The sequence below is a fragment of the Papaver somniferum genome, chromosome 1 (genome assembly GCF_003573695.1).
Source record: "Papaver somniferum cultivar HN1 chromosome 1, ASM357369v1, whole genome shotgun sequence".
Lineage (NCBI taxonomy): Eukaryota > Viridiplantae > Streptophyta > Magnoliopsida > Ranunculales > Papaveraceae > Papaver > Papaver somniferum.
In genome coordinates, this window is record NC_039358.1 from 48970621 (window position 1) to 48986450 (window position 15830).

A 15830-nucleotide genomic window follows, 5' to 3' on the forward strand; every position below is an offset into this window, starting at 1 on the left:
GAATAGCAAATAATTTATGAGATCTTGTGTTGTGTTATATGTATGAGTCCATATTCTTGTATGCGAAGTATAAAGAGAGGTAGAAAGTGAGATGAAGAACAAACCAGTAGCGAGAAGAAGCAACATGAGAACTACAACAGTAGTTGAAAACACACGAGTAGCACGCTCCATTGACAGAATTAAGAATCAGAGACTAGAGAGCGAGAAGAGTAGAGAAGAAACAGAGAAAGAAGTGGAATACTCAAAGGAAGCTATGTTACAAGAGATGATATAAACCTTACTATAGCTAGTCCTTTTTATAGGCATTTTCTCTACCTATAAAGTCCATTAAAGTTAATTAATTTGGTTTAGTACATTCTCCTCCCTGTAAAGTCCATGTTAACTAGTAATTTGGTCTAGGATTTTTTTCCCTGTAAAGTCCTAGTTAATTAATTAATCTTATAGTTTTGGGAAAGACGATTTGGTTGCGATTACCTTTTGAGAAAGTAGAGGAATGGAACCAACTCCGAATCCCCATTGAGTTTGATGATACCCCTGACCGAGTGGGACCAGCTACCAGCGTGGTGACGTGCACTTCGAGTACTGGTAACATTGGCATGTCAGGTTATGGTTACCGTGTGCCATGTTACTGCATCTTTTTATTTTTAAAACAAAAGCCTTTAGTAATGGGCAAAACCAAAGAGATTTTTTAAGGATCATGGGTTTGTTTTGGAGGGATCATGGGTTTGTTAGGCCACCTTTTCTATAGTTATAAGGGGTGTCTTAAAACGTTGAAATGACTAACCTATTCTTCACCTAATTTAATTTAAAATCAACCTAATAACCACCTATATATATAACGACCACCTCCTCCTACCACCACCGCCCACCATCATCGATTACCACCATTATCACCACCTCCAACCACCGATTACCACCACCACCACCCACCACCGCCGATTACCACCATCTCTGATTATCACCACCACCAACCACCGATTACCACCACAAGCTCTGATTACCACCACCACCAACCACAACCACCTCTATATATATAGCTTAATTTAAATAATTAACAAAGATATTCTCACAAACCCATTACTTGTCATTTGTTTTAGGTTGAAAAAATGAGAAGTAATCATCAAAATGAGTTGAAAATGGAAGTTGCAGAGAGGTTTAATGAAGGTTTTTTCAGAGAAAGGTTCGGTTACGTCGCAAAAAACAAGTCTCAGCCGAAATTTTAGTTCGGTTACGTCGCAAAACGTTCGGTTTGGTCGCAAAAAGTTCGGTTATCACGAATTAATTTTTTCCTAACCGAACTCAGAGTTCGGTTGATTCGCAAAAAATACTTTTAACCGAACTCAGAGTTCGGTTGATTTGCAAAAAATAATTTTAACCGAACTCCTTGTATTAGAACAACACAAGTCCATAAGTTCGGTTTCTTCGCAAAATAAACATATCACCGAACTTTATTTTACGAAAATAATGAGAAGTCCAAAAGTTCGGTTCGTTCGCAAAAATGTTAAGTTTTTACTTTAACCGAACTTCACTCTGATATTGAGTTAGGTTAGATATGTTGTTGGGTAAAAGTTTGCGAACCAACCGAACTTCTTACACTTGGTATAAATTTTTTTTTTACGTAAAGTTCGGTTAGATAGTTGGTTGGTATGAAGTTTGCGAACCAACCGAACTACGTACACTTGGTAAAATCTTATGTTCACGTAAAGTTCGGTTAGATATTGTTTGTGAACCAACCGAACTTCTAGACCCTAAAGTTCGGTAACATTTGCGGAAACCGAACATTACTCTGTAAATCCTATAAACAAAGTTCGGTAACATGTCTGTTAACCGAACGACTAAAAACCTCCATTAACGAGCGAGTTCGGTAACCTGCGTGTTTGGAAAAAGTAACCGAACTACACTTTCAGATGTGTTCGGTTACATGTTCTTCACATAAGGTAACCAAACAAGGCCAAATCTACTTCAAAAATTTACATTTTTTTTGAAAATTTGGAGCAATTCAACCAACATTATCTAAGTTTGAAGCACACATGAGTACCCAAATACTCTTCCTCCGGTTTTGTTCGGTTACATGATTCAGATGAGCCATCAATTGAATCATCACTTGAATACTCAAGCTTAGTGAACTCAAAAAAAAATTTCATGTTTTTCTTCTTCATCTTCTCTAACTTTACTTAATAATTCTACTTCTTTTTAAGAAAACCCATATGATTTTTTAATCTAACTAATTATCTTTAACTTAATCATTTCACTAATGATTACACTAACTAATCATTACCCAAAATTAATCAGGAGGGTAGTTCAGGTATTAATATAAATATCTGGATAAGGGATGACCTAGATTTACTTCTTAATGTCTTACTAAAAATAGAACCATGGTCCCTCCAAAAAAACCATGGTCCCCAAAAAATCGTTCAAAAGAAAACGAAAGTTTACAACAAAGAGAACTAGGGTAAGCATGGGCCGGTTTTTGCCTACTCCAGATCCAATTGTGATTTAACATAACATAAGGTACTGGAGAAATCTTGATTTGAATCACCGTTTTTCTTTGATTCTTGTCCTTTCTTTATCTTATCTGGGAGCTGATCACAAATGAACAGGTGTGGAAGCTATAATTGTAAACCACGATATAATCTATGGAAGCATTGGTTTATACATTCCTCTTAGTCTCGACTCTAGGGATTTTTTTTTCGCAATCTTTTTTCGAGAACCACCTAAGGATCCGACTAAGAAATAATTTTCTTTATCTCAATTGAAGTAATGTAATGAGCCCCCCTAGAAATATGTACGGAAGAGAAAGATTCCAACCCTAAATAAAGAACTGTTACAAATAATGAAGAAACTAGTAGATTTGAATAGGAAGCAACATAAAATAGACCAAATTTAATACCTGAATATTTGGTTTGATAACCTGTTACTAATTCTTCTTCGACTTCTGGTAAATCAAAGGGTAAGCTCTCACATTCTGCTAGGGAAGAAATTACAAAAACTGCAAAACCTATAGGTTGACGCCATAGATTCCACCCCCAAAAACCATATTTTGACCGCGCCTAAAATATATCAATTGTACTTGAACTGTTAGATAATTATAGTAGGTGATAACATCACTGCTTCCAACCAGAGACTTTAGTGACTCGAGCGTATGCGAGAGGCTCAAAGAGACTCGACTGCCAAGGAGAGGGACGAAGGAACTTTCTTTTTCAATAGATAGCGGATTACAAATTTGACATCCTCATCCAATCCGATATCTTCCAGATTCGCATCCAATGGATACACGAATGGATGGATTGGATTCACATGATCCAATGTATAATTCTTCTATAATTAAAATTGTAAACAAAAAAGATAAAATTAACAAAAATGACTTGAATAAGGACCGATTAAGGAATAAAAAGAGAAGAATATGACTTAATTTTTCGTCTCAAGGTCAAGCCCTAAAAATTTGATGAAAGAAAATGATGAAGAGATAAACCGACTATATGGTGGACTATTAAAAATACATAATTAACATCATATATTATAAAAATCTTACGAGTATTTTAAATCTAACTGATGCGATGTCCAATGGATTATTAAGAGTGTATCCGCATCCAATCCAAAACCCATCAGATCCCAAAACTTGGATCCGCATCCAATCCAAAATCCGTCGATCCCAAAAATTTCATCCGCATCCAATCCACTAGTGAATGATTCAGGCATCCATCCGCAAAAATGCGGCTGGTAGGATGGAAACCACGGATCTCAGGACAAACTAACCGAAACGAAAATAAGCATCACAAGGCCATTCAAGCCTGGTAAGAAAGTTGGGCATATCATTATAATATAACATACAATATGACCTACCTAAATCGGACCCTATTAGCGGTGAAGTTAATTTCCCTGTAATTGTGGATGAACTATACGAGCTGAGGTTTACACATCACCCATTGTCATCTAGTCTGAACAAACCCCGACAACTTTCCAGAACTGAAAAGTAATTGACTTAGACTGGATCATCATTAGTAACAGATTTTCTGCACAACCCATTCGATAGCCCTTATGATAGTTATAGTTTCAGCTAAAAACATTAGTCGTAATACCAAGACCTCCTGATTCAGCACATATAATGCTGCTGCATTTTCCAGATCTACATGCAATTTTTTTTCATCTCTGTAAGAATCCTTTTATCGGGGCTCACTAAATGATAAAAACGAAAATAGAGATATCATTACTTAATGGAACAATTACACCAATTTGGTGAGGTTGATCAACTTCCCAGGTGCCAATTACATTCATCATTCTGTTATACTTAACATCTTTGTCAGCCTTAGAATTGAAATCTCTACTAATATATTAAAACTTAGAAAAAAACAAGATGGCTCGCCAAAATAAAGAAATCATCCAAAATCGAACTTGCAGCCCAGCTAATCTGGAAATCTGCTTTATTTAAATAAGAGGTAGCTAATCTGGAATCACTTCTTATGCAAGTGTAGTTAAATTATTTGGTACTGGTCCTCTGTACTTGCACAATACGCGAGGCTAAATGAAAGCCTCTATTGTCAAGGGAGTTTGGACCCTATTTAAACATGTTCTTTTGAACTCGATCTAAATCTATTTCGTTCAGATTATCACCCTCACTTAAAATAGGGGTTGCGATATGTACCCCGCGATTTCTTTTACTTATCTCGTGGGTATAAGTTCTTGCAGAAGGACGTCATGATATCGTCGTTGCTGGTGATGTTTCAATTTCTTATCGGAGTGGGTGATCAACATCGTTCTGAATTCTTCGTACTCTTGCATCTGCAAAAGACACTCTGGTGCTTCAATGAGTAAGAGCTCTAAGAAGATTTTATGGAGCGAGAGAGGGATTAAAAATGTGTACCTTTACAGTTGAAATTCCACCTCTATTTATAGGTTATAGAGGAATCATATCCAGTCCAATGTTTGTATAGATACATTTTGACAATGTATCTGGAAAAAATGCATTCCAAGTTCATCTTGGTCAAAACTAATTTTCCCTTTTTTAGGGATCTATAACCTCCAGGTTATACCTGGTCTTATTATGTTTCCCCCTTTTTCTAGGGATTTGTAACTTCCAGGGTTTGAATGTGTACTTGGTCTTCTTAATAATCAGTTTCTTCTTTTTTTGAGAATCTGTAACTCACATGTTATATCTGGTCTTCTCATTAACCGATTCCTCCCTTTTCTGAGGATATGTAACTCCCAGGTTATACCTGGTCTTCTCAGTTCCTGATTCCTCCTTTTTTCTGAGGATTTGTAACTTCCAGGTTATACCTGGTATTCTGGTATATAACGATAATTGCTGACAGGGCTATATATATGATTATCCTTCCATATATTTTACCCAAGAACCCAATGCTTATCTTGGGTAGAATTGTTAGGCTGGGACACTTGGACTCATATACCAAACTATATGGTACAAACAATAATCATTTTACAATCAAAACATAACATACAATTCAATTGGTCCAAATCTTTGTCAATATTTTTGTAGGGTGGTTTTTTTGGTTAAACAAATGTAAAAGGGAGAGAGAAAATTACATGAATCTGTTGACTCTATGATCCGTAGGTCCTGTTTTCTATTCTCTTGTGGTGGTTTTTCGGTAAGAAATTAAAAAATGTACCAAGGGGAAAGAGAATTCTATGAATCGGTTTGACTCGTACATGACTCAGTGCGATACTGAGATAAAAAACGAGTCATTCAGACTCTTGTGGTGATTCTAGAACCACCTCATCGTAGGGGTCTGGATTGATTGATGGTCCAAAAGCAACAGTTCATGTGTCTGTCTACGGGGTTGATTCACATTGTGTCTTATCGGGCCGGTGATGCTCTTGCATTCACCAATGTTGGTTTACAAAGAATTTTCTTTGATCAGTTTCCCCCGTTGGGCTAAGGAGTGTAGGTTTGTCCCCGTGCTCAATCATGAAAGTGGGAATGTTATATATGCCCCTAGTATCCATGGGCTTTGCACGAACATCCTTCAGGGGCAAGTTTACAACGGGCTTAATATCCCCAGGATGTTGATGTCCGATTTTAACCTCAACTCTATTTAACCTTCCGCTTCTTCTTCTTCTCTCAGGAACCATTCGAGACGCCAGTCTCCGTTGATGTTACCAGTACCACCAACATCTCTATCGCCATCACCACAACCAACACCACGAGCGCTTTCTTCCGAATCCCACCACCACCGCAACATCTAATACTGAACTTTCATCGCCGCCACTGTCAGATCGATAACAAACAGAGATGGTGGTTTTCGACTTCAATCAAATCTCAAAATCAAACTTCATAAACACCATCAATAGATCTTCTTCTTCTCATTTTAACTGTAATTTCTACATCAATTGAAGATTCAAGCGATCAAGATAGAGTTTTAGGTTTTCAATTTCGGTTTCAGATTTGAATGGAGATTTTAATTTTGACAATGGAGACGATGATGAATAATGGCTTGAATTATTACAGATGGGATCTGATATCTTGTCAAAATAGGGACGAAACTGAGCTGCTAATGTTCTCTGGTGCAGAATATACTCTATACAAAACTAATCCGGTGAAGAATCAATGAGGAAATAGTTTTCAAAACTTGGATCTGGTGAGGAATCGACGAGAAATGTTTTCTTTAGCGAGAAATCAACACCACCACCATTACAATGATGACCACCACCGTTTCAACAACAACAACTTCCTTTTCTAGGTAAAAAAAATGGAAAATAGGGTTATGATTTGGAGATTTAGAATCAAAAAACAAATCAGAAACTAATTCTTCAGCTTCTGCAATTTAGAGTAGGTTTTAATTTCTGAACATTTTCGATCTTTGTTGCACAGACTTATCAAACGGAGATGTAGTCTTCATGGATCGATACAAATCGATTGTGTATTGATGATTTTTACATTACAAAGGTCAGATTCAAACCATGAGACGGAGTTTCAAGACAATAATTAAGTGCAGAATGGGTTCTCAGGTAGCAAATTCAAATAAGTTAAATTGATTTGTGTGGTGGTTGTATGGGGCTTAGTTATGAGATGGGAAGTTGTTGGATGTGTTTGGTGGTCAAATGGGTGTTGATTGATTTGGTTTTGGGTTCGAGTTGTTGGTCACAAAACAGATGAAGGAATAAGATGTTGCTACTGTAGTTGTGAGATTGAGACTCATAGAGAATTAGATATGGTTTCAATGAGGGAATATGGTGTTCATGGCTGCAGCAATTTCTTTATATCACATTTCTCTACAGGCAACAAAAACATGAAGAATGAGGGATACAGATGATGAGGAAATCGAATAGACGGCTTGTGTCAATGTTATCGAGTTGAATTGTTGGCAGGAAGGAATATATAGATGGCTATTGACAGTGTCGCGGCCATGGTTGATTATTGGCTTCTATTTACTATTGATGTGTGCCTATGGCTTGGATTGGAGAATGTTTGGTATCGTGGGTGTGTTGGGAACTTGGGTTCTCATTAGTGTGTTGTTTGATTATTTTGGGGAGTCACTGATTTATCAGCCGAGAAATTGATACATGGAAATGGTGAGTTGAAGGTCGATGCCATGGTGCTATTCTCAGAATTTGAGGGTCTGCATTTGGAAGCAAGTCAGTGATGGACATGACTCAGACAATAGAAATTGCAGCCGATGAGTGCCTAAATCTAGAAGTTTCGTGAACCAAACTTGGTTGTGTAGACATGAGAGGTGGACTCAAGTCCCATAATCTGTTGGCAGTGTCTGTGTTGGCTGGAGTAACTCGTGGCGATGGCGAGATTTTTGCATTTGAATTATGAAAGGATGAGTCTAAATTCGTGATTGATTTGGTGTGTACAAAATGAAGAGAGTTTGCTGTGGCTGGTACTTAGAAAGTCAAGTTGTTGTAGCCGGAGTTTTCTAATGTGGTTGAGCTGATTAGGGCTGCACATGGGTTGGATTGGGTCGGGTTTGGCCTCACCCACCACCCAACCCACTGATGGTGGGTAACAGAAGTTGTCACCCGCAACCAACCCAACATTACAATGGGTCGGTTTTCACCCTACCCACATTACGGTGGTTTGGATTGGGTGGGTGGTGGGTAACCCACCACAAAATACAATGAACATTACAGTTACAGACTTACAGTCTTACTGTTAAACTTACTTGTGTATAAATAACTAAGACTCTTACAGATTGGAAGTAATAGCTTTTATCAAAAAGCTGACCCCAAATCAAGTGTAGACAATTAACATCATAAGAAATTATTTAAAAGTGTTTACAAAATAAAAATCTAGAGAAGTAAGAAGTTGGTGCAAAGTTGCAAACTGCATGAAAAGTGATAAAGCTAACAATAACAAGAAATAAGTTCAACTGTTCAAAGCTCAAAAGATAAAAGAGTACATTACCATTTCCTACTATACTAAAGCCTAAGATCATATATCATTACTTCAACAGTTGTGGTTAATTTAGGATAGGTAATCTAAGGGTTAGAATTAACTTAGAAAGCTGTCACCCACAGTCGACCCGCCATACTATGGGTTTTAATGTTGTGACTCATAGTCGACCCACTTCTAGGTGGGTTGGGTCGGGTGTGTAATTTCAGGCGGGTATGGGTTGGATTGGTGGGTTGAGTCGGTTTTGTGCATCTCTAGAGCTGATTGTATTCGTGGAGGGAGGTAAGCAGCAAAGATGGAGAAGATTGTATGTGATTTGAATCAGTTGTGGAGATGGACTTGCTCGAGTCTAGTTATCTTTTGGTACTTATGAAGTGGATGGAGCTCGCAAGAGTTCTGTGATAACCAAACTGTCGAGGTCCGTATTATGAGAAGCTTGTGGCTCGATGTTCTATGATATCGATTGAATGTGGGATATTGGCTTGACTGAGATGTAGATAGTTGTTGTGCAGAGAATGGAAAGTGACCAGTGGTTTTGAACGGATGAAGTAATTGGCAAATAAAGTTGCGAGAAGTTACGATGTATGTGTTGGCTTAATTGCATTTGACGGAACTGTGTTTGAGTGAGACGAGGCATTTGGGTCTGAACTGATTGCTAAATACATGCTGATGGTGCAATTTTGGTACTGCAATGTTGATTCCACATCAACAAGGAAGCAAATAAGTCCTTAAGATGGTACAACAATTTTGGAGCTGCATCCAGGGGAAATCAATAGCATCCCGAGAAAGTCTCACTTAGAAATTGGTATCTTCTAACTCTAGTTGATAATTTCTACAGTTATATGTTTATTGGATGTGATTTTGAAATGTTGTACAAATGAATCTGTGGTGCAATGGTAGCACAACTGACTATATGTCAGAAGATGTGTGTTCAAATCACACTAGGTTCACTTTTTTGTGTACAATTTTTATTTTTTGGAGACAACTTGAGATGGTTGCCTCCGTATATGAAGACAATTTGTGCTAGTTGCCTCCATATTTGGAAACAACTTGGGCTAGTTGCTTCCACTTTTGAAGACAATTTTATACCAGTTGCCTTCGCTTTTGAAGACAACTTGAGCTAGTTGTCTCAGATTCGGAGACGACTTGAGTTAGTTTGCTCCATTTTTTTTTGCAACTTGTTCCTGTACACTATTTATTGAAGACAACTTGAGCTAGTTGCCTCCGGTATAGACACTATTTATTGGAGACAACTTGAGCTAGTTGCCTCCACTTTTAGAGACAACTTGATCTAGTTGCCTCCGATATGGACACAACGTGTGCTAGTTGACTCCACATGGTAGTGGTGGTCGTCAGCGGAGGTGGTTGGCGGCGGTGGTTGTGGTTGACGACGGCGGTGGTTAGTGGCGGCGATGGGTGGCGGTTATTTACGGCGGCGGTGTGATTGGTGGCGATGGTGGTGGACATTGGTGGTGTTGGTTAGCGGGGGTGGACAGTTGTGGTGGTTGGCGGCGGTGGTGTTTGGTGGGTAGCGGTGGTGGTCGGCGGTGGTGGTGGTGGTGGTCGGTGGTGGTTGGTGGTGGCGACGGCGGTGGAAAGTGGTGGCGGGTAGTAGAGGTAGGTTTTTTTTTTTTTGAATAATGGTTAGCCCTTTTTGTATATACACTATATAAAAGAGAGTATTTTAGTAATGTATTAATCTTAGGGGTATTTGTAAAGTTCAATAGGGTATATTTGCAAGCGGCCTCATAATAGGCGTATATAGATAATGTTCCCGACAGTGAAACGCATATGAAATTTCCTCAGCGTCTTCCTTTTAGTAACTACTGCGGGTGGTCAACACGGATTGATGGCAAACAACCTGACTCAAGCTCATTCTAACCTATGGATGGTCATGGGGCAGGTAGTGCCAATCCCAGTCACTGCCCTTTCATAAAAAAAATACCCATCCCTACCTCGTTATCCATATGAATTGGGGCGGGGCGGGTATGGGGAATACCCATATGGGGCGGGTTTTCCATGGGTTACCCGTAGCACTGAGTTAACACATAAATTTTATCATAATCAAAATTTGAATATGATTCAAACAAAAATAATAACGTAAGAACAATGCATTCTGAAATCTTAAATTCAGTAATTATCTTAAAGTGAACAAAAGAATTTGTTAATGACTTATTAGTTTTTCTGTTTTTTCCTGTTCCGTTCTATCTTCGTCCACGTTAACCATTTCATTATTTGCTTCATTTTCTCTATTTTAATTTTTAGAGAATGTGTCTGATCACAGAAGAAAAGTAAAGTGATGAATGTACAAGAACGATCGAGAATATGATAAATGAAAGAAAGCTCGACTAAATGGTGGAAGTATAAAAATTATACACATTGTTGCATAAAAGTCTAAACCCTAAGTTATGAAAGATACGGGGCGGGGACCTTGAATCCCATCCCTACCCCATCCTCGTAGCTTAGATTTCGGGTATTACCGATACCCGACCCATCCCCATTTGTACGGGTAAAATTCTATCCGAACGGGACGGATACCCACGCGAATGGGTTTGGGTGGGGCAAATGGCCACCCCTATTCTAACCACTTTATCATTGCAATTTACTTTCTTGAAAATTGCTTAAAATGGAATTGATTATGTTGTCAAAAAATTGCTTATCTTTAAAAAGAACATACCCAAACTAGAATTACCGCGTGAGACCAAGCCCATGGTCTTTCAACGTCTAAAATTGGCAAAAAAAAATGGAAGTTTCCAAATCCATAAAAGAAGGCATTTAAAAACAGATAAATTTGTCATTAATGGGAGAGATCCTTTGACAGTAGCAGGAAACAATTAGTAGCCTGAATGCGTTTTTCTTTGGTTTCATCGGGGGATTAGGTACCAAAACTTGCATCAACATCGGGGATCTTGAAGTGAACAGGCAACAGTAAGCTTTTGGTTTTGGGGGTTCTCCTTCATTTTTTTGTTGCAGTTCAGTAGAGGTGGAGGCAACAGTTTTTTTTTTTTTTTTGGATTATTTTCGTTCCTGCCAGGGATCTCTCAAGCTCTAAAACAAATCAGAAAATGGCAAACATAAATTCAGGGTAAGTAGTAGACCTAGTTCCATATTGTTGCACCTTACATATTTGACATAACTTGAATTTTTTCTCTTATAACCATCTGCGTAGAATTTTAAGAATTGGTGGAAGCTCCAATAGTGATGCCGAAGATTTTACTGCCGTTACTAAGTTTACGTTTCATGAACTTGCTGCTGCCACTGGAAATTTTGCACCAGAATCCCTTTTGGGCGAAGGAAAATACGGGCGTACATTCAGAGGTTGCTTAAAGAGCAGTGGCCAGGTAAGCTTGTATCTATTATCCATAACAAAATTTTCAGTGCATCAGTCAACAACTTGGTGAAAAATCGAACAAGTTGTTTTTGAATTGCTAGTGATGAGTAATGTACAAATGTTATTTTCACAGGTAGTTGCAGTTAGACAAGTTAATGAGCAAAGCATATCTAACGTCTACAGATACCTTGACCAATCAATGTCTTCGACAATTCATTTGCATAGCCTCTTACACCATCCTAACATAGTGGATATGATCGGTTACTGCGTTGATGGAGACCAGATATTTTTCGTTTACAACTTCATGCCGTTGGGATCTTTAAAGGATCATTTACATGGTAAGATGGCCTAGTGTAACTCAATCCCTTTCTTTCATTGACCGCATTCTATTGGCACTAAGATGACTCGATGTGGTATGATTATGTTGTTTTAGATCTTCCGCCTAATAAGAAGCCTCTGGACTGGAATACAAGGATGAAAATTGCAGCTGGTGCAGCTAAAGGATTAAAATACTTGCACAAAAAATCCGACCCTCAAGTAATCCATGGAAATATCAAACCTTCCAACATTCTCCTAAGCGAAGGATACCAACCCAAGCTGTCAGATTTCCTTGGGTTTAAAGAGCGAATTCCAGAATCTGACGAGTCTAACCATGCAAGGATTTTCAGCAGTCAGTGTTATCGCCATGCACCTGAATTTTATATGAAGTTTAAACTCACTCAACAATCCGACATCTACAGTTTTGGCCTTGTCTTGCTTGAACTGATTTCAGGACGTATGGCACAGATTAGGCCTAGTCTCATTGAATGGGTAAATTAGTTGTTTACTTCGCAAACATTTTCTAGAGAAAGAGAAACTGAGCAGATGCAGATTGAGAAAATACCAGCTGATTGAACTTCTTGTATGTTTGGTGAGTGTGCAGGCAAAACGTAAACTGGTGGGTGATCGCGAATTCACTACGGTGGCTGACCCACTACTGAAAGGCCATTATCCAGAGCAAGGCTTGTATCAAGCTCTTTCTCTTGCAGGTGAGTGTTTACAATCTGAAGATGCCAGTCGACCCAAAGGCAATCCAGATTAATCGCGCAGGCACATTAACAATTGGCAATCTTGACAAGGAAAGACTGAAAGAGCAATGGCAGCACGTCTGGTCTTTCCCTACCTGAGTTACTTTCAGTCTTGTATGATATTTATATTGTCAGATTCGGGTAACTGACAGCGCACTTTCTTGACAGATAGGAATCTTACTGTAAGTCTGTAATTCTTTTCAGCGGAGGTAAAGACTCAATATGGAATGGGATTAATGGGGTAGAACAAGCAAGCTGTATTTTGCTTGTGCATACAATTTTCAGGTCCTCTCCGTTTATAGTAATTAAAACGGCGATTCAACCTGATGACGATGGGGTGGCAAATAACCAGCAAAAACATGGTTGCTTCAACCTCATTTGTAAGATCCAAACCTCAGTCAAACTATGCAACATCATAAAGGTCAATCTTTTTAATAGTTCATCAGATCACACTAAAAACATAAATTAAGTTCACACAAAGACACATCCCAAAGGTAGCTTCCAAATCCATGACAGTACCAGCATGAGAATTCTTAAGCAAAGGCCAGGCACAACAACAACAAAAGCACAATCCTAGAGAAAATGCAAATTTAATTGCATTTTAACATTTTATTCTAACATCATAGACACCTCTTGATTTGTGGGTTTAGTTTTTAACTTCAGCTTCTTCTTCTTGATGACAATGCTTAGTGCACATGCAGCGAGCACGAAGACCTCTGCATTTCCCACCGGAGAACCCTTCAGTTTGGCAAACAGCACCACAGTTACTCTTCCTTACACATATTCCCTTGAACCTGTGACTGGCTGACTCACAAAGCCTCGCTTCAGCTACATTTGGCCCCATCTCTTCAAAATTTAACAACAAAAACCAATAATTAGTACATAAAAATCAGTATTTAAACGTGCAAATCATTTTTGGTCTTATAAAATACAAGAAGAGCAAATAAATTAAGAGATCTTGTGTTGTGTTGCCACACCACACCCATGGATTCGTTATCTATGAGTCCATATTCTTGTAAGTTAATATGTGATGAAAACTGTAAAGAGAGGTAGAAAGTGAGATATAAAGAACAAACCAGTAGCGAGAAGAAGCAACATAAGAACTACAACAGTAGTTGAGAATACACGAGTAGAACGCTCCATTAAGAGAAATTATAAGTTAGAGAAGAAGCAGAGAATGATATGAATACTCAAAGGAAGGCAAGGGATGAAAGAAACCTAACTAGAGCTAGTCCTTTATATAGGCATTTTCTCTACCTACAAAGTCCAAGTTAATTAATTTGGGTTTAAGGGAAAGACGATATCCGAATGATACCCTAAGCTAGGTGGGACAGATTTGAACAATTATTTCTCATCAATAATTTTAACTATACCGCAGCAGCGTGGAGACGTGTACTGACAGTGTGACTGTGACTAGTCTGTGAGTACTGGTACGTGAATGATGTTATCTCCATAAATTAACTACCACAGATTCTCTGTAGTGACAGCATATTTTGAGATTAATTTTCTGAAATTTTTACTGTTCTTCACCTCTAGGATTATTGCTATTTCATTTACACTGTCGGTAAAATCACATTGGGATTGTAATATGGGATGGGACTAGAAGATAAACAAAAGCAACAAAAATGCGCATGCATTCGATGTGACGAAGGACTACACTCCACTTGCACTTTGATTTTGATTTGTGAGTAGTTGAAAGAGATACACGGCTTGCACTTTACATGTTTCATAGTGGATTGATGACAACAATTTTCAAAAGAAAATCCAAAATATCTCTGAATCGATAAGAATTCACCAACCAAATTAAGGAAAATGATTAAATGGTACCATATTCATTGATTGATTTGACTGGTACCGTTCACGTGTTGCGTTTACGGTTTATACTTTCATATTTCACGTGTTGTAGTTTTCATGAGTATATATGCACAGTAAATACCTTTCAACTATCTCCGAAGTAGTATTTAGTGCAAACCGAAAATTAGAGGTTTTGGCCAAATAAAACGAGCAATAATTTCTTAGCATTGCAAATAACTATCCTCGTTTGATTGGGGCCTAAGAAACTAATTGGGGGTCATGACATTTTATTTGCACCCCACAATTTTCAGGGGCGCATTAATCCGATCATGAATATACTGTTTTATCCTTGACTATTTTTTTTTTAAAATGACGACCCTAACTAACGACAGTTTAAAGTCGTCATATACATAATTAAAATAATAACGACTCTTCCAAAGTGTCGTCAGCGAATTGATTACGTATATGACGACTCTAAACTGTCGTACATTTCTACCATTAACGATGAAGGTAACGACTCTTTTTAGAGACTAACGATTGTTTTTAACGACACTTCTAAAACATTAACGACTGTTTACAGTCGTCAGATACATAATTAAAACAATAACTACTCTTTCAAAGGGTCGTCAGGGAATTGATTATGTTTATGACGACTCAAAACTGCCGAACATTTCCGCCATTAATGAATCTTCGACAGTTTAGAGTCGTCACTGAAACAATCGAAAAATTAACGACTGTCTAGGGTCGTCACTGAAAATTTTCAATACCATGACGACTTTTCATACAGATCTGGCAAAAAAAAAATCAGACACAAAATTGCAGACAAAAAATCTGGAAAAAAAGAATTAAACTCTAATTAAATCAGATTATCACAAATTATTTAGGGACATTTTAGCCATTTAGAAAATATTTTTTTAAGGGGTGACCCAAATTAGGATTGGGTGACCTTTTTTGTCCTCTAGTGCAAGGGCCCCAATTAAAATGTTTGGCCCCCAATTAAGCTAGGATAACTATCTCATACAATCATCTCCCAAATTCTACAACAACCAGCTCCAACATCTGTCATCTCCACTTTCTGTTTTCTATTCTGGACCTTATGGCCTGTAGTTGCAAGAAAACTTACAACTACACTCCAATGTATCTAGATTATTACTCAAGTAATCATAATAAATTCTTTATTAACTTTCAAGGATTATAATTGGATACAATGGATAACAATGACTTTACAATGACTTTGCTTCCTCTCCAACAAAGTTTCTCTCCTAGTTTCTTGTCTAACACACAC

The 15830-nt window shown here is 38.0% G+C and overlaps 2 protein-coding genes and 1 long non-coding RNA gene across 3 annotated transcripts; 2 read left to right on the forward strand and 1 right to left on the reverse strand.

The window, feature by feature from the left end:
* The first annotated feature begins 6091 nt into the window (after positions 1-6091).
* LOC113285976 lies at positions 6092-8151 on the forward strand. Its single transcript, XR_003329039.1, has 2 exons — positions 6092-6695; positions 6827-8151. It is a non-coding gene; the product is annotated as an uncharacterized LOC113285976 (long non-coding RNA).
* A 3267-nt stretch (positions 8152-11418) lies between these two features.
* On the forward strand, positions 11419-12900 carry LOC113304664 (serine/threonine-protein kinase PBL27-like). Its single transcript, XM_026553825.1, has 6 exons — positions 11419-11438; positions 11523-11694; positions 11818-12022; positions 12118-12494; positions 12607-12712; positions 12887-12900. Exons 1-6 carry the CDS (start codon positions 11419-11421, stop codon positions 12898-12900), a joined length of 894 nt encoding a protein of 297 aa, XP_026409610.1.
* Positions 12901-13157: 257 nt separating this feature from the next.
* LOC113285981 (defensin Ec-AMP-D2-like) lies at positions 13158-14015 on the reverse strand. The gene is made up of 2 exons (XM_026534718.1): positions 13828-14015; positions 13158-13597 (listed from the first exon to the last, which is right to left on the reverse strand). The coding sequence occupies exons 1-2, from the start codon at positions 13892-13894 to the stop codon at positions 13398-13400; spliced, it is 267 nt and encodes an 88-aa protein (XP_026390503.1). The 5' UTR covers positions 13895-14015; the 3' UTR covers positions 13158-13397.
* Positions 14016-15830: the final 1815 nt, after the last annotated feature.

Excerpts from the sequence above, each read along its gene's own strand:
- LOC113285981 (XM_026534718.1), bottom strand. The coding sequence starts at position 13,894 with ATGGAGCGTTCTACTCGTGTATTCTCAACTACTGTTGTAGTTCTTATG. Across the intron at positions 13,598-13,827 it reads GTTGCTTCTTCTCGCTACTG|AGATGGGGCCAAATGTAGCT; the intron begins GTTTGTTCTTTA and ends TAAATTTTGAAG.
- LOC113304664 (XM_026553825.1), top strand. The coding sequence starts at position 11,419 with ATGGCAAACATAAATTCAGG. Across the intron at positions 11,439-11,522 it reads ATGGCAAACATAAATTCAGG|AATTTTAAGAATTGGTGGAA; the intron begins GTAAGTAGTAGA and ends CCATCTGCGTAG. Across the intron at positions 12,023-12,117 it reads TTTAAAGGATCATTTACATG|ATCTTCCGCCTAATAAGAAG; the intron begins GTAAGATGGCCT and ends ATGTTGTTTTAG.